Below are 18,433 nucleotides of genomic sequence, written 5' to 3'. Positions count from 1 at the left end.
TGGAGAGGGAGGCCTGTTTAATCTCAAGAGTTGTCCACTGCCAAGGGGATAGTGAGAAACTGAAATCATCAGCTTTGATCGTTGTCATTACTATTATTCTAAGTACGAGATGTGAAAACCTCTGGGTATAGTCAATGCAACAATAAGCAACCCCAGACGGGCACCCTTCCTGCTCTTTTTTCCTTATAAATCTGGGGGGCCCATGATGGAGCCATTATTTATGGGCACTAGCTGCAGGGAACTCAGGTAACCCACGGTGGGGCCCCAACTACGAGAGAGAGAGGGAGGAGGGAAGGCCAGAGATAGAGCAATTGCTCTAAAGATTTCTTTGCAAACAGAGGTGACTTCTTAAACAAAGCAAAGCTCAATGTCACCCTTCTTGGCTCAGGATGAAAAAGCATGGTTAAGTTTCACCTGCTATTTACCCAAGTTGAAACTTCACTGAAGAGATGACCCAATTCCTGACTTGTGTACAGCAGAGAAAACAGCAAAGCCAAGAGTTACCACACCTGGGCGTGCGTGCGTGTGTGCTGGGGAGAAGGAGTGATGCAGGAGGCGGGGAGGCGGGTAGAGTGGACACAAGGCTAGAAGACCAACCATAGGCTGTTTGGGGTCCTCACCCCCGTCCCCACCCTTAGATCAGCACTTCCTGCAGGAAGCCTCTCACTTTGAGAACAGCCACAAAGCAACGTATGCCCCTGACTCAGGTTTTATAATTCTGGAGACCTCCCTCATGAGAAAATTGTTTACCAGAATTTGTAAGCTAATTAAATTTCCCCTAAGAGGGGAACGGTACTGGAGCGAAGTCACCCAGTGGAGATTCACAACCATTACAAAGAAAGCAACAACGGCAAGAACGTGGATCAAATAAAGCGCCAGGAAGCTCTCCAAGATGTATCGAGAGTGATGGTTTGTCTCTCTGTATTTATTTATTTACTTATTGTCTTTTTAGGCCACACCCCCACCACATGGAGGCTCCCAGGCTAAGGGTCGAATCAGAGCTGTAGCCGCCAGACACAGGATCCGAGCCACATCTGCGACCTGCACCACACAGCTCAGGGCAATGCCAGATCCTTAACCCACTGAGCGAGGCCAGGGATCCTGTCCTCACGGATGCCAGTCAGATTCATTTCCGTTGTGCCACGACAGGAACTCCTCATGAGTAATGATTTATTTTTTCCATTTGCAATGATTTTTATTTTTTCCATTATATCTGGTTTACAGTGTTCTGTCAATTTTCTACTGTACAGCAAGGTGACCCAGTCACACATACACATATACATTCTTTTTTCTCCCATTATCACGCTCCCTCATAAGTGACTAGACATAGGTCCCAGTGCTAAAGAGCAGGATCTCATTGCTTATCCATTAAAGGCCATAGTTTGCATCTAATGAGTGATGATTTTTAGATGATGGGCCTGGGGGATGTGTATCTGACTTCTTTCTATTTCCTTTTTTTAATCATACTTCAATGGTTCTACAAACATTTATTACTTGTATGATGAAATTTTAACTTTCTCTCTTAAAAGATAGCCACTGAGAGAAACACTTATGATGGATACAGGTATGTGCTTACTAAAACATGTCTTGAAATATTATGGCCAGGCCAAGAAAAAGAAGGCTAGAATAAAATGCATCAGGGTGGGTTATGCCAAGATTATGCGCACCTTCTCAGTAATTGGGAAAGTCTTATAAGAGTATCCATGTAATGAAAATTAAAATATATCTTTTAAATGTGAGTGAAATATAGCTTGGCATGCAATCTCCTTAGTGGAGTTTTTCCAGTTTATCAGTGTGGATCCTTGAATACCAATAATTTCAGTTGCTAAGACAGGTTTTAGCAATGAACCTCCAAACCGGATTATGATCCTAGTTACCTTTTAGTGAGTGAATTTTTATTTTATTTATTTATTTTGCCTTTTCTAGGGCTGATCCTGTGGCACATGGAGAGTCCCAGGCTAGGGGTCTAATCGGAGCTGTAGCCGCCGGCCTACACCACAGCCACAGCAACTCGAGATCCGAGCTGCATCTGGGACCTACACCAGAGCTCACAGCAACGCTGGATCCTTATCCCACTGAGCGAGGCCAGGGATCGAACCCACAACCTCATGGTTCCTAGTCGGTGTCATTAACCACTGAGCCATGACAGGAACTCCTGAATTTTTATTTTTAAACAAGGGCTCTCTGCAGGTTTACAAACCGACCCATACATACCGTCCACTCTCTTTGGGGAAGCAACAACGAAAGAAGAACTCTTTCTGCTACTTCACCTGGACATCTTGGCAGAGGCAAGAAAGGTTTAGCTGTTGCCTTAGGGGAAACTCAAATGAAGTTATGTCCTGGCCTGACTCAGAGCTTTCTGGAGGCAACGTCAAAGACATTCACAAAGGATGTACCACATGGTTGGTCTCGCATCAACAAACAAGAGCCTTTTAATAACCAATCCAATCCTATACCTTCTTCAGCCCAGCTCTGCCCTAGGTGCTGGGCTACAACAGCGAGCAAAGCAGGAGACATCCCCACCCTCCTGGAGCTTACTTTCTTGAGGGAGGAGACAAACAAGAACTATAATAAGTAGGAGTTCCCCTCGTGGCTCAGTGGAAACAAATCCGACTGGAACCATGAGGTTGCAGGTTCGATCCCTGGCCTTGCTCAGTGGGTTAAGGATCAGGCGTTGCGGTGAGCTGTGGTGTAGGTCGCAGATGTGGCTCGGATGCCACATTGCTGTGGCTGTGGCATAGGCCGGCGGCTACAGCTCTGATTGGACCCCTAGCCTGGGATCCTCCATATGCCATGGAAGTAGCCCTAGAAATGGTAAAAAGACAAAAACAAACAAACAAACAAACAAACCTATGATAAGTAATTAAAATATATAGTCTTTAGAAGGAAGAGAGAAAAATAAACAGCAAAGAGGGATAGCACATTCCAGGGGTTCACTGGCAGTGCTATTTTAAACAGTGGGGTCCCAGGGCCTCAAAAATAAACAGGTGACATGTAAGCATAGACCTGAAGTCAGTGAGGGAACAAGTTATGAGGGAAATGGGAAGTGCAAGGGTCCTGGGGTCAGATATTGCACAATATGGTTGAGGACCATCAGTGAGGCCCACATGACTGGGGCAGAGGGAGCAGGGGACAGCGGACAATAGGGCCTAAGGCAGAGAAGTTACCAAGAACGACCTACTGGTCATTATCTCAACTTTGGTTTTTACTTGGAGTGATATTAGGAAGCCATGAGAGCTAACAGGGCCGAGAGAGACATCCTTTGATTCATGTTTGTTTGTTTTTTTTTTTCTTTTTTAGGGCCACACCTGCAGCGTATGGAAGTTTCCAGGCTAGCGATCGAACCAGAGCTACAGCTGCCAGTCCACAGCAATGCTGCATCTGCAACCTACACCACAAGTCATGGTAACGCTGGATCCTTAACTCACTGAGTGAGGCCAGGGATTGAACCCGCATCCTCATGGATACCAGGTGGGTTCTTTTTTTTTTTTTTTTTTTTTTTTTTTTGCCTTTTTGTTATCTCTTGGGCCGCTCCCGCGGCATATGGAGGTTCCCAGGCTAGGGGTCTAATCAGAGCTGTAGCCACCGGTCTACGCCAGAGCCACAGCAACGCGGGATCCGAGCCGCGTCTGCAACCTACGCCACAGCTCACGGCAACACCGGATCATTAACCCACTGAGCAAGGGCAGGGACCAAACCCGCAACCTCATGGTTCCTAGTCGGATTTGCTAACCACTGCGCCACTACGGGAACTCCCCAAGTGGGTTCTTAACCCACTGAGCCACAATGGGAAATCCTTACTCATATTTTTCCTTTTTTTTTTTTTGTCTTTTGAGGGCCACACCCTCAGCATTGGAGGTTCCCAGGCTAGGGGTCCAATTGGAGCTACAGCTGCCACCTTACACCACAGCCACAGCAACACCAGATCAAAGCCGCATCTGCAACCTATACCACAGCTCACAGCAACACCAGATCCTTAAGCCACAGAGCAAGGCCAGGGATCAAACCCACAACCTCATGGTTCCTAGTCAGATTCGTTTCCACAGAGCCACGATGGGAACTCCTCATTTTTTTTTTTTTTTTTTAAGGAGCACTCTGGCAGCTGATTTAAGAATAAACCATAGTGGAGCAAAGGCAGCAGTCTGGGGACTATCACAATATTGGGAGTGAGACATGGTAGTTCCAAAAACAGGGGAGTCTCAGGGAGGTATAGGCAGGGCTTCCTGTATATTTTACTGATCTCCTCTTGTTAGAAGGCCAGCCACAGCCCTGGTTGACCAAGTGTCTGGAAATTAAACCCACTGGGCTTAACAGGAAGCCAAAAACATTCAAGAAAGCAGGAACGGGACAAGGAAATTCCAGAAGGAGCTCAAGAATATCCCCCCTCTACCTTTCGGGAGAGCTCTCGGGCAGATTCAAGCTGCCCTTTCAGCAGGATTGACCCCCCAGAGATCATCTGCCGGGATCCCACGCTTGCTGTCTCTGCAAGTGTCTCGGTGGTCATCTCCTGGCCTGTTCTTCCCTCAGTCTCGCCCCTCTTGGCTCGACTATTTCTTCCCACCCCGCCCTCCCTGTGGCTGGGATTGTGACCAACTCAGAAGAGACCCCTTCCTGGAGGAGAGCCGGGCGCGCAGCTTAATCTAGACTCTTTTCGAGGCTTTGGGGAAGCTCCTTCCTCAGAGCCTTCGTGTCCAAGGTTCTCTTTTCTTGCCACAGGAGCGATAAGATCGGAACGGCCCAGGGGCCTGTTTCAGTCCATAGAGAGCAACCACAACGCCTGTGCCATCAACGGGCCCGGCACTCAGTCTACATTTTCACGATGTGGGATCTCACTTCGAGATGAAAGATTAAAACATCCGCTCTGTGCTACTGGTTTTCAAACATGCTCAGCTCCGAACCGTTCAGTAGCTAAAAACAGGGCCAGCTTTCCATCTGAGGGTCTTCCGTTCAATAACGAGATCATCAAAGCGGCACCAGATGTTTAGCGCAGCACCGTGTGCATGGACAAACGACGGAAGCAAGCTAAATGGATTCATAGCCCAACAGGTAAGGAAGCATAGTCACATGATGGAAGATAGACAGGGGAAGGAGCAAGAACAAATGCAAAAATCTCAAAAACAATGTTCAAAAGAAAACTGCAGATGGACAATTACAATATGATTTAATTGTATGACGATGAAAACCATCCATAAATCCTAATGGATACTGGTAGATAAGAAAGTCTAAAAAGATGCATAAGAATAATATATATCAAATTCAGATGAACAGCTACCTCTGGGGGGGAGGTGCATGGGGAGGGGGTACCCGGGAACTTGAGTCATTTCTATTATGATTTATTTCTTATGCAGGGGGTGAGTTACAGGGGCATTCTTTAGAGCATTATCTACATTTGGGGGGGGGTAAATAGGATGGAGAAGTCATCTGGGTTGTTAAGAACTCTTTCCCCCAGTGGAACTCAATGCTCTTCTTATTTTGATTAAAGATGGAACATTCCCTGTAAACGTTTTACTGCCACGACTGCGCTGGACCTGAGGCCAAAGGGGCCAAAGCAACCCTTGGGATTCAGCCTTGATCCTGTCCTGCCATCGCCCATTCCAGGGGTCACAGGCGGGATCTGAAAGTCCAACCTGGAGAGGAACAAACATCTCTTACCTGCCCGGATGTCCCCCTACAGCCCCGCCTCTGTCCCCGGAACCTGAGGTCTGTAGGTGGTAAAGGATCAAGGAGCCCGTGACTTGACCACTTGTTTATTCTCCCCTCGCAGGTGGTTTGTCTCTTCCTTCCGGAATTAGCTTCCCCTTCCTCTCCCCAGGCTCACCCTTTAGGTTTCAGCTGACACACTGATGACGGCAAGGAACCTCCCTCGACCAATTTTGCCCCAAGCCTGGGATAAGCATGCTCATGGAACATTGAGGTCCTCCAAGTTCTAGAAGGGTGGAGAATGACTGCCTGGGTCATCCCAGTCTCCTCAGCACCTACACAGGGTCTGACAACCGTCGGCACTCAGAGAACGGTAATGGAAGGCCTAAGTGAGGAAGCCTGAGCTCCTTGGCTCTCGGGTGAGGGTCATCTGGGAAGAGGTTGAACATAGGAAGTAATGGGACAAGTACAGACTATATTTGTCACATTAGCGTATAAACAAATACAGAGATTTGTTTCCAAAAGACCGGTCTACGGAGACAATGGAGGGTGAACCCAGAAGCGATTTTTGACTCCAAGGGTCTAGCCTTGGGCGGCGCGCTTAGTCTGAACCTGAGTGTCTCCATCAGTTCCGTGATGATAACTGAGCACACCCATGTGCTTGAGCGCTCTGTGCATCTGCCTGTTTGCTTGGACCCTTCCCCAGGGAATACCCGGGAAAATGATTAGTGGCGTGCTGGCAGAGGAAGGGAGACCTCTTCTTTGCAACGTCGCCGAGGAGCTTGCTTCTAATTTTATAGCCCATTACTAAGCCACTTGCAGTAATGACTCTCGGGAGACTCTTTTTCTAAGAAGGCGTGGCACGCGAGCTTGTAGAGGCTTAAATGATAGAGAACTATGGAAAATGCATACAGAATGGAGAGATCCGTCTCCTGAGGACAGCGTGGGATGTTTGCAGGTGAACAAGGAACGGGTTGGGTATGTGCCGATGTGTTTGGCTCCAACTCACTAAAACATCTGCTTCATTATCCACACCACCCATCCAGCCCATGTACATCCTGCACCTCCGTATCTCTATTATACGTATCAAGCCTCTTGCGCGGCCTTCTGATGTTGTTATCAGCTGAGGTCTAACAGGTCACGAGCCCCTGGGGAGGCAGCATCACTAATGGGTAATGACTTTAATGTTAATCGTCTCAGGAAGAGACAGTCCTGCTCATTAAAGCGTGGAGGTGACTCTAGGTGTACTTAACAAGCGACTCACAGGGAGCTGGTCATTCTCCCCTATGGAATGTTTCTCCCTCCACCGCCAATCTGGGAGAAGCTGGAATGGATTTGTATCTTTTGTCTCTAGTAAGGAAAGGTACGTTTATTTACACCCTTTTTTTTTTTTTTGGCTTTGATTTTGCCCTGCCTTTTACTAGCTGTCTGGATAGGAATAATGCTTGAAATCGTGCCTTCAACACGGCTGAGGACCCTTCTACAGCAGAGATGCTTGCTGCGTAAGTGATTTGCTCCCTGTAATTTCCACACTTGGCCTTTTTGCCTTTGAAGTAATAAAAGATAAGCAGTGTGTTTCTTCTGTGACGGCCCTTCAAATATTTGAATGAAGCTATTGTTTTCTCATCCCATCGTCCCTCTTCAAGCCAATTAACCCTAATCCTTTCACTATTTTTCATAGAGCTAAGAATTTAAGAGTCCCTGGTGTCCCATGATTCTCCAAAATTACAGTGCATAGAAATAATGAGAGCAAACATTTATTGAACCCTTAGTAGGTGCCAGACGCTCTTATAAGTACTTTGTATCTATTATTTTCCTTTTCCCAGCAGCCCTATAAAACAAGCTTATCATTACCTTCATTTTTAAAATGAGGAAACTAAGCTACCAAGAGGTAAAATAACTTTTTTTTTTTTTTGGCTTTTTGTGAATGCCGCACCCACAGCACATGGAAGTTCCCAGGCTAGGGGTCTAATCAGAGCTGTAGCCGCTGGCCTATGCCAGAGCCCCAGCAACCTCAGATCCGAGCCACATCTGTGATCACAGCTCACAGCAACGCCGGGTCCTTAACCCACTGAGCGAGGCCAGGGATCAAACCTGCAACCTCATGGTTCCTAGTTGGATTCGTTTCCTCTGCGCCACGATGGGAACTCCCTACCTTCATTTTTAAAATGAGGAAACTAAGCCACCAAGAAGTGAAATAACTTTTTTTTTTTTTTTTTGTCTTTTTGTGAATGCCACACCTGCAGCATATGGAGGTTCCCAGGCTGGGGGTCTAATCAGAGCTGTAGCAGCCGGCCTATGCCACAGCCACAGCAACGCTGGATCCGAGCCACATCTGTGACCTACACCACAGCTCATGGCAACGCCAGACCCTTAACCCACTGAGCAAGGCCAGGGATCAAACCCATAACCTCATGGTTCCTAGTTGGATTCGTTAACCACTGAGCCATGACAGGAACTCCTGAAATAACTTTCCTAAGGTGACCCAGCTCAGAGGTGGTACAACTGGGCTCTCAACCCAGTTTGGTTTTAAACAATCCGCTCTTAATCCCAATGCTGTTCTACTCCTCAGGGTCCCAACCTCGGTTGTAACTGATAATCCGGAGCTCAGAACTCTAACACAGCATAAATCCAGTGGAACACTAGTGCCTGCAAAATGTTAATAGGTCCTTTGTGAACAGGTCCCATGGCCAAAAACATCTGGGAAATGCTGAGTAAGATAACACTGAATAAGTTTCCACCCTGCGGGGCTTCTCATAGCCTTTACCCTGTGGACAGGTATGAGGGCTCTCCAAAATCCAGACACAGAATTTTCCAGCCATATTTATCTTTGGAAATCTCTTTCACTAAAACACCTACTAATATGCAGCACTCAACAGAGTATTATTTAGGAAACTGCCTTAAAGTGTAGCTCAGATTCTTCCTTTTTTTTTTTTTTTTTGTGGCTTATGACCTTTGATTTCATTTTATATGGTCTCGAAGTTTAAGGGCCACCATGCGATTTAAAGGTTCTGTCTGTATGTTCATCTAATACCTACTTCTCCATCTCTTTCTCAAAGATGTCACCAAAGACGTCAGTTACACAAATACGCTGTGGCCACCACAGGCCCCTGCTTCTCCTAAGCTGTTCCGCTTTTCTTTAAGGGCCCCGCCCTGACTCTTGGTCAATGCCATTTGCTTTACATGTTCACAAAATATACTAAGTAATTCATTCTAGATATTTTACTTTTTTGGAAAAAATATTTTAAAACATCAAGGCTCTGGGCTGTCTCTAGGCTTCTCTCATCTTTCTCTGCACATGCTCAGAGATTCCTGATAGGTTTCATAGGTCACAAGTGGAAGAGGTAAAGGAACAGACATCACATGAGCATTTTTGTGGGCCCAGAGGCCTGCCATGCATTGACATGCACATAAAATCTCAAGGCTCCAGGAAGAGATGGTTCATTGGCCCCATTTTATAGACGAGTAAACAAAGGCACGCAGGTTAACCTGTCCAAGTCAATGAACTCTGGGACTCAACACTCACATACAGCCTACGCTCCTTGGGTGGATTTCATCTAGTTCTGGCAACTTAGTTACGTGTGGCTTATTCATTAGGTTGAAAACATCCTGTTAATTAAATATTATTTAATTTATTAACTCTGCCTTGGGTCTGATATTTGAAAAGGAACATGCTGATGAACTGTATAATACAGAAGCTAAAATGTGACACAGGAGCTTTTTACAGGTGTCTTCTTTCTCAGGACCAGTGTGTCATTCAGAAAGCCCTCTGTCTCTCTTTTCTGCACTCATTTCTTGCTCTCACTCAGGCAGACGTTTTCTCCCTCCTTTTGCATGCCAAGTTTTTTTTTTTCACGGACTTTATTTTTTAGATCAATTTTAGCTTTACAGAAAAATTGAGAGCACAGTACAGAGAATTCTCATCTACTCTGCATCCCGTTTCTCCTAATATTAATATCGTGCATTAGTATGGAACACACATTACAAGTGATGAACAAAGGCTGGTACATTATCACACACTAAAGACTATGCTTTATTTGAACGTCTCTGGTTTATATCTAATGTCCTTTTTCTGCTCTACACTGCCACTCAGGGTCCTGAATTATATTTAGTTGCCATCTCCCTTTAGGCTCCTTTTGACTGTGACAACATCTTGGACGCTTCTTGTTCTTGACGACCTTAGCAGTTTTGAAGAGTACGGGTGAAGCATTTTGTGTATGTCCCTCGATTGGAATTTGTCTGATGTTTTTCTCGCGGTTAGACTGAGGGTAAGGGTTTGGGGGAGGAAGACCCAGACGTAAAGGGCCATTTCATCAAGTCACACTGCATGGCCCACACCCAAGGAGTAGGGAGTTACACTCTGTTTCTTTGACTCCAGAGTATCTACTAAAATTATTTGGCATTCTTCTGCCTGGAAGATGTGTCTCTTGTCCATCTACTTATGTATTTAGTCATTAGACAGAATTTTATCAAAGTACTAGGGGTATGGAGTTCCTGTCGTGGCTCAGCGGTAACAAACCCAACTGGCATCCATGAGGATACGGGTTCAATCCCTGGCCTCACTCCGTGGGTGAAGCCTCTAGCATTGCTGTGAGCTGTGGTGTGGGCCAGCAGCTACAGGTCTGATTCGACCCCTAGCGTGGGAACCTCCATATGCCATGGGTGTAGCCCTAAAAAGACCAAAAAATAAAAATTAAAGAAGTACTAGGGGTAAAAATTAATTGGTTCAAAAATATTCCTTTGTCTTCTTCTTCTTTTTTTTTTTTTTTTGTCTTTTTAGGGCTGCACGCATAGCATATGAAAGTTCCCAGGCCAGGGTTTGCATTGGAGCTATAGCTGCCAGCTTATGTCATAGCCACAGCAACGTGGGATCTGCAACCTATGCCAGGTTCTTAACCCACTAAGCAAGGCCAGGGATTGAACCCACATCCTCGTGGATACTAGTCAAGTTCTTAACTCGCTGAGCCTCAATGGGAACTTCATAAAATATTCCTTCTTAAATTCCAGGGAAAACGTGTTTTTGAAAAGTCAAATTTCCTTAGCTCATATTTAAATTTAATTTCAATTCTTAATCGAATGCTTATTATACATTAAAACTGAGTCTGTAGAGGATATAAAGATGACTCCCACAAGGTTCCCTGCCTGAAAAAACTATCCTCCGGGTCAGAGAAACCTGTATGCATTTAACAAGGCAAATATGTACTATAGTTAAGAGTAAAAAGTGCTTTGGGAACACAGTAGAGTCGACCCCTAGTGTCCACGGAGGACTGGCTCCAGGACCTCTTGGATACCAAAATCCACAGATGCTCAAGGCCCTTATATAACATGGTGATAGTACAACGAATACAGTTATCCCTCTGTAGTATCTGTGGGTTCCACACCCGTGGATTTAAGCGGTCATAGATTGACATTTTGGTTGAATCTAAGGGATGTGGGACCCGCAGATATGGAGGGTTGACTGCAATTAATTCAAGGAGAGTTTGATAAAAGAACTGTGAGTCCAGGGCTGGCCTCCTGCATGTGCAACCAGTGATTCTGAATGAGCCTCATTACAACATGGAGAAACCTTCGTTCAGAGAATGAAAGACATACCCAAGGTCACACAGGTGGTTCAGGTAAGAGCCTATGCTGCAAATCAAGTCTTCCAGTTCCAGATCCTATGTTCTTGACACTGCATCCAACTAGAAGGTAACACAGAAGTCTGCTAGGCAGAGATGAAGAAAGCACTCACCTCAAATAAACGCAAGACTTTGGCCAGCGCACCAACTTCTTCTTTGAGTGAGAAGATCAGTGATATGGAACCATCTTGACTGGAGCTGTCTTCAATATAGCTTGTTTCCTGTAGGATTAAATTCACTTGAGTGAAATGTTTTCCATAGCTCAGCAACTCATTCCTGTGAAACCTCCAAGGAAGAGGTGAGCATGAGCTTTCTCTTCCAGTTAAGCCTCGGAATACAATGAGCTACATGGAGTACACACGGATGTACATGTGAGATGGAAAGATGAGTAAAGCAAGGAAGTGAAATATTCACTGATGCTCCCAGATCAGATTTCAATTTCAGAAAGATTTAATTATTCACTGATGTCACTAGTCATGCTATAGCTTTACTGCCGTTCAGTGAGCACCTACCAAGCACCAGGGCTCCGGGAGAAACAAAGATGAATAAGAGAATGCCCCATGCATCAGGGGCTCAAAATTCAACTAAACAGACATATGCAACAAATGAGATAACTAGGAAAATATCTTAGAGGTGGCATATTATGATCCAGTAAGTGTCCCAGGAAAACACTGAGAAATACAGGATAAAAAACACTAAAAATAGAAAACACACATATTTGTGTCCAAAGACATGGGTTGGAATCCTCTCTTTTGCCTTTAAAATCTGACTAATGTATAATAGTCATGCCAAGCCATGTCAAAACAGTATTTGTGTGATGAAAGAAAGAAAAAGAAAAAAATAGTTTAAATATCATATTAAAAGAAGTATATAAAATGATGGCAATACTAAAAATACACACGAATGACTTCTTGGTCTTTGGCAAAGATCTCACAGGAGCGTTAACTTGTTCTCATATGCTGGAATCAGAGATACCAATTGTGGAAAAAGTCACAAAATACGTAAGAACACAGAAATAACCTACTGGAAGATGGATGTTTTAAAATAGCAAGGACTATCAAGGATCTAGCACTTTTTACATGCATGTGACAGCAAATTAAGGTGGAATTAGGGTTGGCATTCCAGATAGAATTTTCCAAAATGTTTTATTTTTTCTCCCCGCTGTATATTCATTTTTATTTTTCCATTATAGCTGGTTTACAGTGGTCCGTTAATTTTCTACTGTACAGCATGGTGACTCAGTCACACATACATATATACATTCACATAAAGTTAAGTGTTAAATTAAGTTTTGCAATAATACATAAATTTCCATGCATACTTTCAAATAAACAGCATGTACCTAAAACTGGGAAGAAAAACCCATGCAGAACAATTACTCTCTTGTAAGCAAGTTCATGAAATTAGTGGAATAGATGTTATATCATCTCGATGAGATGGATGTGTTGGACAGACTCTTGGTGACTTGGCACAAAAAGCCCTGCACGAACGCCAATGACTCTTAGGATGAAATTCTTTTAATTCAGAAACTTCAGATTTTCCCAGAACCTCCCTTGAAAGAGAGCTGTGGGGGAAGAATCAGAAATATCAGCAAGTGTGATTAGAGGGATCCTCAGAGAAATTGGAAGCTTTGTTATATATATATTGCTATGTATTGATAGATGGTTATATGTCCCTATACAGACAATGACATTATCCTTCTAAACGTGTTTTTAATCTACCATCTATCAAAAGCTGCTGTTAACCTCCCAGGCATTATAATAAGCACTTGATTTGGATTATCTCATATAATTTTGATAACAACCTAGAAAGAAGGTTTGAATATCTTCCAAGCGCCTCCCTTCTACTGATGACAAAATTAAGGCTCAGAGATGTTCAAGGACCTTGTCCAGAGTTGCATGGTGAGCCGCTGGATCCCAGCATGCTATCCACGAATCACAGCCTCTTGCCGACTCCACTCTACTTCCCTCCCTGGTAAACCCTGCCAGAGACACGCAGACCGTCTCCGACGTCAGTCTTCTTCCGAGGAGAGAACACTGAACCCTTGGTTCTTTCCAGTTTCCCTGAAGTGACAAACGATTTCCATTTCTAGTTCATCTGGCAACACTCTCGTCTCCTGTTGGCCTCCAAGAAAGACAGCATATTCCTGATACACTCAATGGATGTCACTGATGGCTGGGGCAATTCAGACTTGAACGCACGGTGCTTGAAACCCTGTCAACCACCACCTGCCCGCTGGTGTGTGTCCAGCCTGAACTTTGCCAGAAATGACTCTTAGGGTCTTCTTTTGCCACCGCCACCACAATCCAGCTCCTTGTGATCTGCAGAGATTGGGCCCTTCCAGCAGAATTTTGCTCATGTCCTTCTACTCAGAATTCTTTAGGGGCTCCCCATGGCCAACAGGATAAAATACCTCCTTCTGATTTTCAAAAGTCGCCTTGGGACCTCCCCTTCTGAGGCTCACCCACAGGGACCTCCCCTCCAGAAAACTCCTTTCCCCCTTGCCCTTTCAACTCCTCTTTAGAGGCAATGCACCGCATCCCTTCCCCTCCCCCTTTCAAATACACCTCCCTTCCTCAATAGCCCGCCTGGCTCTCCCTTCTCTTGGAAAACCTCCATACTCCTCAGCCAAGGTGAGCAACCCCTCCTCGATCCATGCCTCCCATTTGGCTTCTGATGCCCCCATGAGACTAATTATTGACTCACAGAGCTAGTCCTGTCTTCTGAGTTCATCTAGTTCCACTGTCTCATTTTTCAGACGGGGCCAAGCAGTGTGATTCACCTGAGATCACACAAGTAGTACCTGGGAAGTTAAGAACTCAGGCTCCTATTCGTTCCATGCAACTCCCTCTGCTAGGAATACAGTGTCCATATTAAAGGCTCTGTTTCTGGCAAAGTAAGGGCTGTCCTCTGGTCCCATCACCAGATGCTTATGTAATACCACTCCGAACAGGCTGCGTCTTATCACCCATGCCTGTGCCCTTTCACTCCCTCCATTCTTCCCATGCAGTTTCTAGAGCTTGGGTTCTCAGAAGTTGTTCCTGGGGTCTCCACTTCAAAATCACCTGCGGAGGCCTTGTTTGCATTCAGACTCCTGGGCCTCAGCCAAACCTATGAAATCAGAATGTCTGGGCTAGGATCTTAGAATCTGCATTTTCAAAACCATGGCAGAGGACTCTTTGGCGTGGAAGATTTTGAAATCACCAATAAATATATAGGCTATTTTTAAAAATTCGGACTTTTCTCAAATGTCTGAAAATTCACATTTACCACATCATAAGGCATTACTCTTTACTGTTCATAGTATTGAAATAGGACCTGCCATTGACTGAGTACCCACTATATGCCAGGCACCATACATGGTACTTTTTTTTTTTTTTTTGTCTTTTTTGTCTTTTTAGGGCTACATCCACAGCATATGGAGGTTCCCAGGCTAGGGGTCCCAATGGAGCTGTAGCAGCCACCCTGTGTCACAGCCACAGCAATGCCAGATCCAAGCCATGTTTGCAACCTATACCACAGTTCATGGCAACACTAGATCCTAACCCAACCCATTGAGCGAGGGATTGAACCCCTGTCCTCATGGATGCTACTCAGGTTCATTAACTGCTGAGCCACCGAACCAATATTTGGTACTTTTTACAATTAACCAACCTCACAGCTGTCCCCATAAGGTGGATGCTGTTATTTTGTAAATGAGGTAACAGACTCAGCAAGATTAAGTGGCTTTTCTGAAGACATCCAGCTAATGAGTTGCAGAGGCTGCATGTGAACCCCGGTCCAACAACTCCAAAATCCTTAATTTGCCTCCCAGTCCCCCCTTTTCAAAGCTTGAGGGACTTGAAATGAAAGGAAGCTTGGAATTTTGTGGAAGAGTGTGGCCTGGGATGGATTCTGATTCTAACGTTACGTGGATCAGCATGGGATCTTGGGCAAAGCTCTTCTGGAATATGTTTCTATTGGCTCATAATCTATACCTTATTGGCTTCTAACAGACATAGGAGTTGACTTAGAAACACATGTACACCCGAGATGGGTAACGGTAGAGAAAAGCAGCTCAGAAACTGCATAAGAAGAAAGAGGGCAGGAGGAAAAGCACTTCACTCGCAACCGGGAAGGAAAGACTTCTGAACACTGAGCAGTACATTTAGCAAGAGAAGCACGTTCTCTGTGGTTGTGTCTAACAAACACCTTCGGTTATCTCTGGGAGAGAGCAGCTTTCACAATCACAAGCAATTCTCATCCGCAAGGATAGTCCAGGGCACTGACTTTACCTCTTAGTGCTTTGGGGGTCATGGGAGGAGGTGTGTATTTACCTGTATGATTATACATACACACATCTACAGTGTAAGACACCCTAAAACAAGGTGTAGACATCCTGCCATGGGCACACTAGGCCTTTATATTACAGAATTTATCTACAGGAGCAAGCAGTGTGGTAGAGGAACGCACAGGGTGTTGGAATTAGATCTGAGTCTGAACACTGGCTTTGCGCCATTCAGAACTGGGATTTATGAGTTCCCTTCTTCTTCTGTTCTATTTTTCCTTAAAACACTTATCTCTACATGAAATTACATGTTTGTTTGGTTCATTTTTCATGGTCTGTCTCTTTCACAAGAATGTACGTTTCACTAAGGCAGAAACTCTACTGTGCCTGGCACATAGCAAGTGCCTTCATTTCTCAGGGCTCCCCAACCAGATCACTAGCCCTAACCTCCGAGGGGTGAGTTGGGGTGCGGGGGTGCCTACGGCCAGCAGCACAGAGGTTAAATGATGGCACAGCTGGGATCTCTTCTGGATCTGTCTGATGCCCTCCTCAACGTGAAGTTTTCTTGCTCCCAAGCAGTACATACCATTTTCAAAGGAAGCCTTTCTCTTGGGACTCCAAAAAAAGAGTTAGTCCAAAGTTCTGCCGTCTCTAGTAAAACATCAAGCATCCTCTCCCCTCCAGCCTCCCTGTTCTTCAAATTGTTCTCACTAATCCTACAGGTGACAGAAATCTGTAGGTTCCTGTTACCTCCCAGAGCTGGACTTTAAGGCTGCACCCAAGAATCTGGGAGTGTGATTGGTCAATTAAAGAATGTATATTGCAACTGTTCACCTCCAGGGAAGGGCGACAAATACCAGAGAATGGAATACACTCTAGACATTATTCCTGCCCCATTTAGGGTTCTTTACATGCCAAGCCCAAGACTAACTCTTCTTTGTGGTTGTTTCTTATTTATTTATTTATTGCATACATAAGGGTTTTTTCAGAGCTTTTTTTATTATAGTTGATTTACAGTGTTCTGTCAATGTCTGCTGTACAGCAAAGTGACCCAGTTACACACACACACACATTCTTTTTCTCATTCATATCTTCCATCGCGCTCCATCACAAGTGATTGGATATAGTTCCCAGTGCTACACAGCAGGACCTCATTGCTTATCTACTCCAAAAGCTATAGTTTGCATCTACTAACTTTTGCGCATTTTTCCGTTTAATTTTCTCCTTCCCCAGGTCTGAGTTAGTCTGAGACCTCTTCTTATTTTCTCCCAAGGGTGAAAAAAAAGATAATTTCTCACAATTTTGCCATTTTGATACCTGGCTCAGCACACGTATAAACATGACAGAAGAGCAGTTCTGGACGGACCCGAACTCCCAGTCCAGATCCTTAAGGGCCCTTGCAGAGAAGAAAAAGACAACAGAGACGGTGCCTTGTCCAAAGATACACAGCACATCTGTGGCAGCTCTGGGAACCAGATCCCCACGTCCTTAGCAATACTCTTTCCCTGAACGCCAACCAGGACAGAGGGCCTGCCAATGGGAAACCTCTGTGGAGCACACGTGTAATCTATCGACCTCCTGGCCGCTCTCATCATCTTCAAACGAATTCAGACTCGGTGGCTTGTTTAAGGGAGTAAGAAACACCGACATTCCTCAGCCCTCTCTCCTCGGGGGCCAAGCGCCCCTCCCTGCTCAGCGCAGGCACACCCCGGCTCACCTGTCCCCAGTCGCTGAGTTTGCGGCCCCCGCCTCCGTTCTCCAGGACCGCCGCTGACATGCTGGCTCCCAGCTGAGGGCAGCCTCTAGCTCTGGGGCGGCCGTCGCAGGCACGTCTGTAAACAGCACGCGGGGCTGAGGTTTCCAAGCCGGCCTTTAGAGGGGAGAAGAGAGGTTCCGAGGTGTCTCCAGCCCTCCTAGCCGCCGCAGGAACGCCCCGAGGGCACCGTGTCCTGACGCTGGGGGCTTAAGGTCGCCGGAACCCAGACCGCCCCCAGGGGGAGGGGGAGAGGGAGGGGCCTGGAGGGCGCGGCGCAGAGGCCTGACTTGGCTGCCCGCCTGGGGTGGAGGAAAGCCAGCGAGAGCCAGCGCAGGGCCACCTGTGCCCTGGCCCTTAGACAGGTTTGGCACGTTGAGGACTCCGAAGTCCGGGCACGGGGTCTCTGCAACTGAAGTAAACCTGCTGCAGCCTGATGGTAACAAGTCTAAGAATCAGAGTCAGGATCTCAATTGGGATTGGGGAGGTGGGGGGTGGGTTGCCGTTTTTATTAACCACAAAGCGAACTGCTTTTCTTTGACTTCAGAAAACTGCATAGAGGTGACAGCACAGCTGCTCAGGAGCAAAGGCACCACCTGGGCTGCCGTGCAGCCACATGTCCCCAAGCTGTTTATGTCCCTGCCAGAAGCACCCAAAAGGGGATGGGAGAGCTACCTTGGCAGGATGTGTTAAGAATGTGGATAAGACAAAGAAATGAGGTCATGCATTTAACACGGAGTACAGTTCTTGCCATGTAGTTGAATACTCAATAACTAGAAGATCCTGCTTAGAAGTGGCAACAAGAAATGCTTATTGAGGTGCCGAGTGGTATTTTAGGCACTGGGGATACAGCAGTGGATGAAGTGGAGGGCGCCTGCATCATTGCTGCCATTCTGGGAGGGAGACAGAAAAATCAACAAATAAGTTTAGGCACTGCTAACCCTTCTGAAGAATATAAAACAGGGGATGGGCCAGTGGACAGGAAGGTGTCATTCACCCTCATTCTTCAGATCCAGAAACAGATAAGGCATCCAGCAGGAAGAACAAAACAGAAAAGAACACTGTAAAGTCAAAAGTTCAGAAAGGATGTGAAAAAATCAGAGGCATCAGGACTTTGAGTTCCTGCCTAATATTTAGCCAGGTGAGGGTACCAGG

At 45.7% G+C, this 18,433-nt stretch overlaps 1 protein-coding gene across 1 annotated transcript in view; it reads right to left on the bottom strand.

Annotated features, from left to right (window-relative positions):
- PAH (phenylalanine hydroxylase) overlaps positions 1–17,503 on the bottom strand; it is a 75,169-nt gene extending 57,666 nt beyond the window's left edge. Inside the window, 2 exon segments of the mRNA XM_021092656.1 lie at positions 11,372–11,479; positions 17,243–17,503. Coding sequence (XP_020948315.1) covers positions 11,372–11,479; positions 17,243–17,302 — 168 coding nt within the window. The 5' untranslated portion in view covers positions 17,303–17,503.

Source organism: Sus scrofa, chromosome 5 (genome assembly GCF_000003025.6).
Source record: "Sus scrofa isolate TJ Tabasco breed Duroc chromosome 5, Sscrofa11.1, whole genome shotgun sequence".
Lineage (NCBI taxonomy): Eukaryota > Metazoa > Chordata > Mammalia > Artiodactyla > Suidae > Sus > Sus scrofa.
The sequence above is the reverse complement of the archived record's forward strand: the minus strand, read 5'-3'. Positions and strand labels throughout refer to the sequence as shown.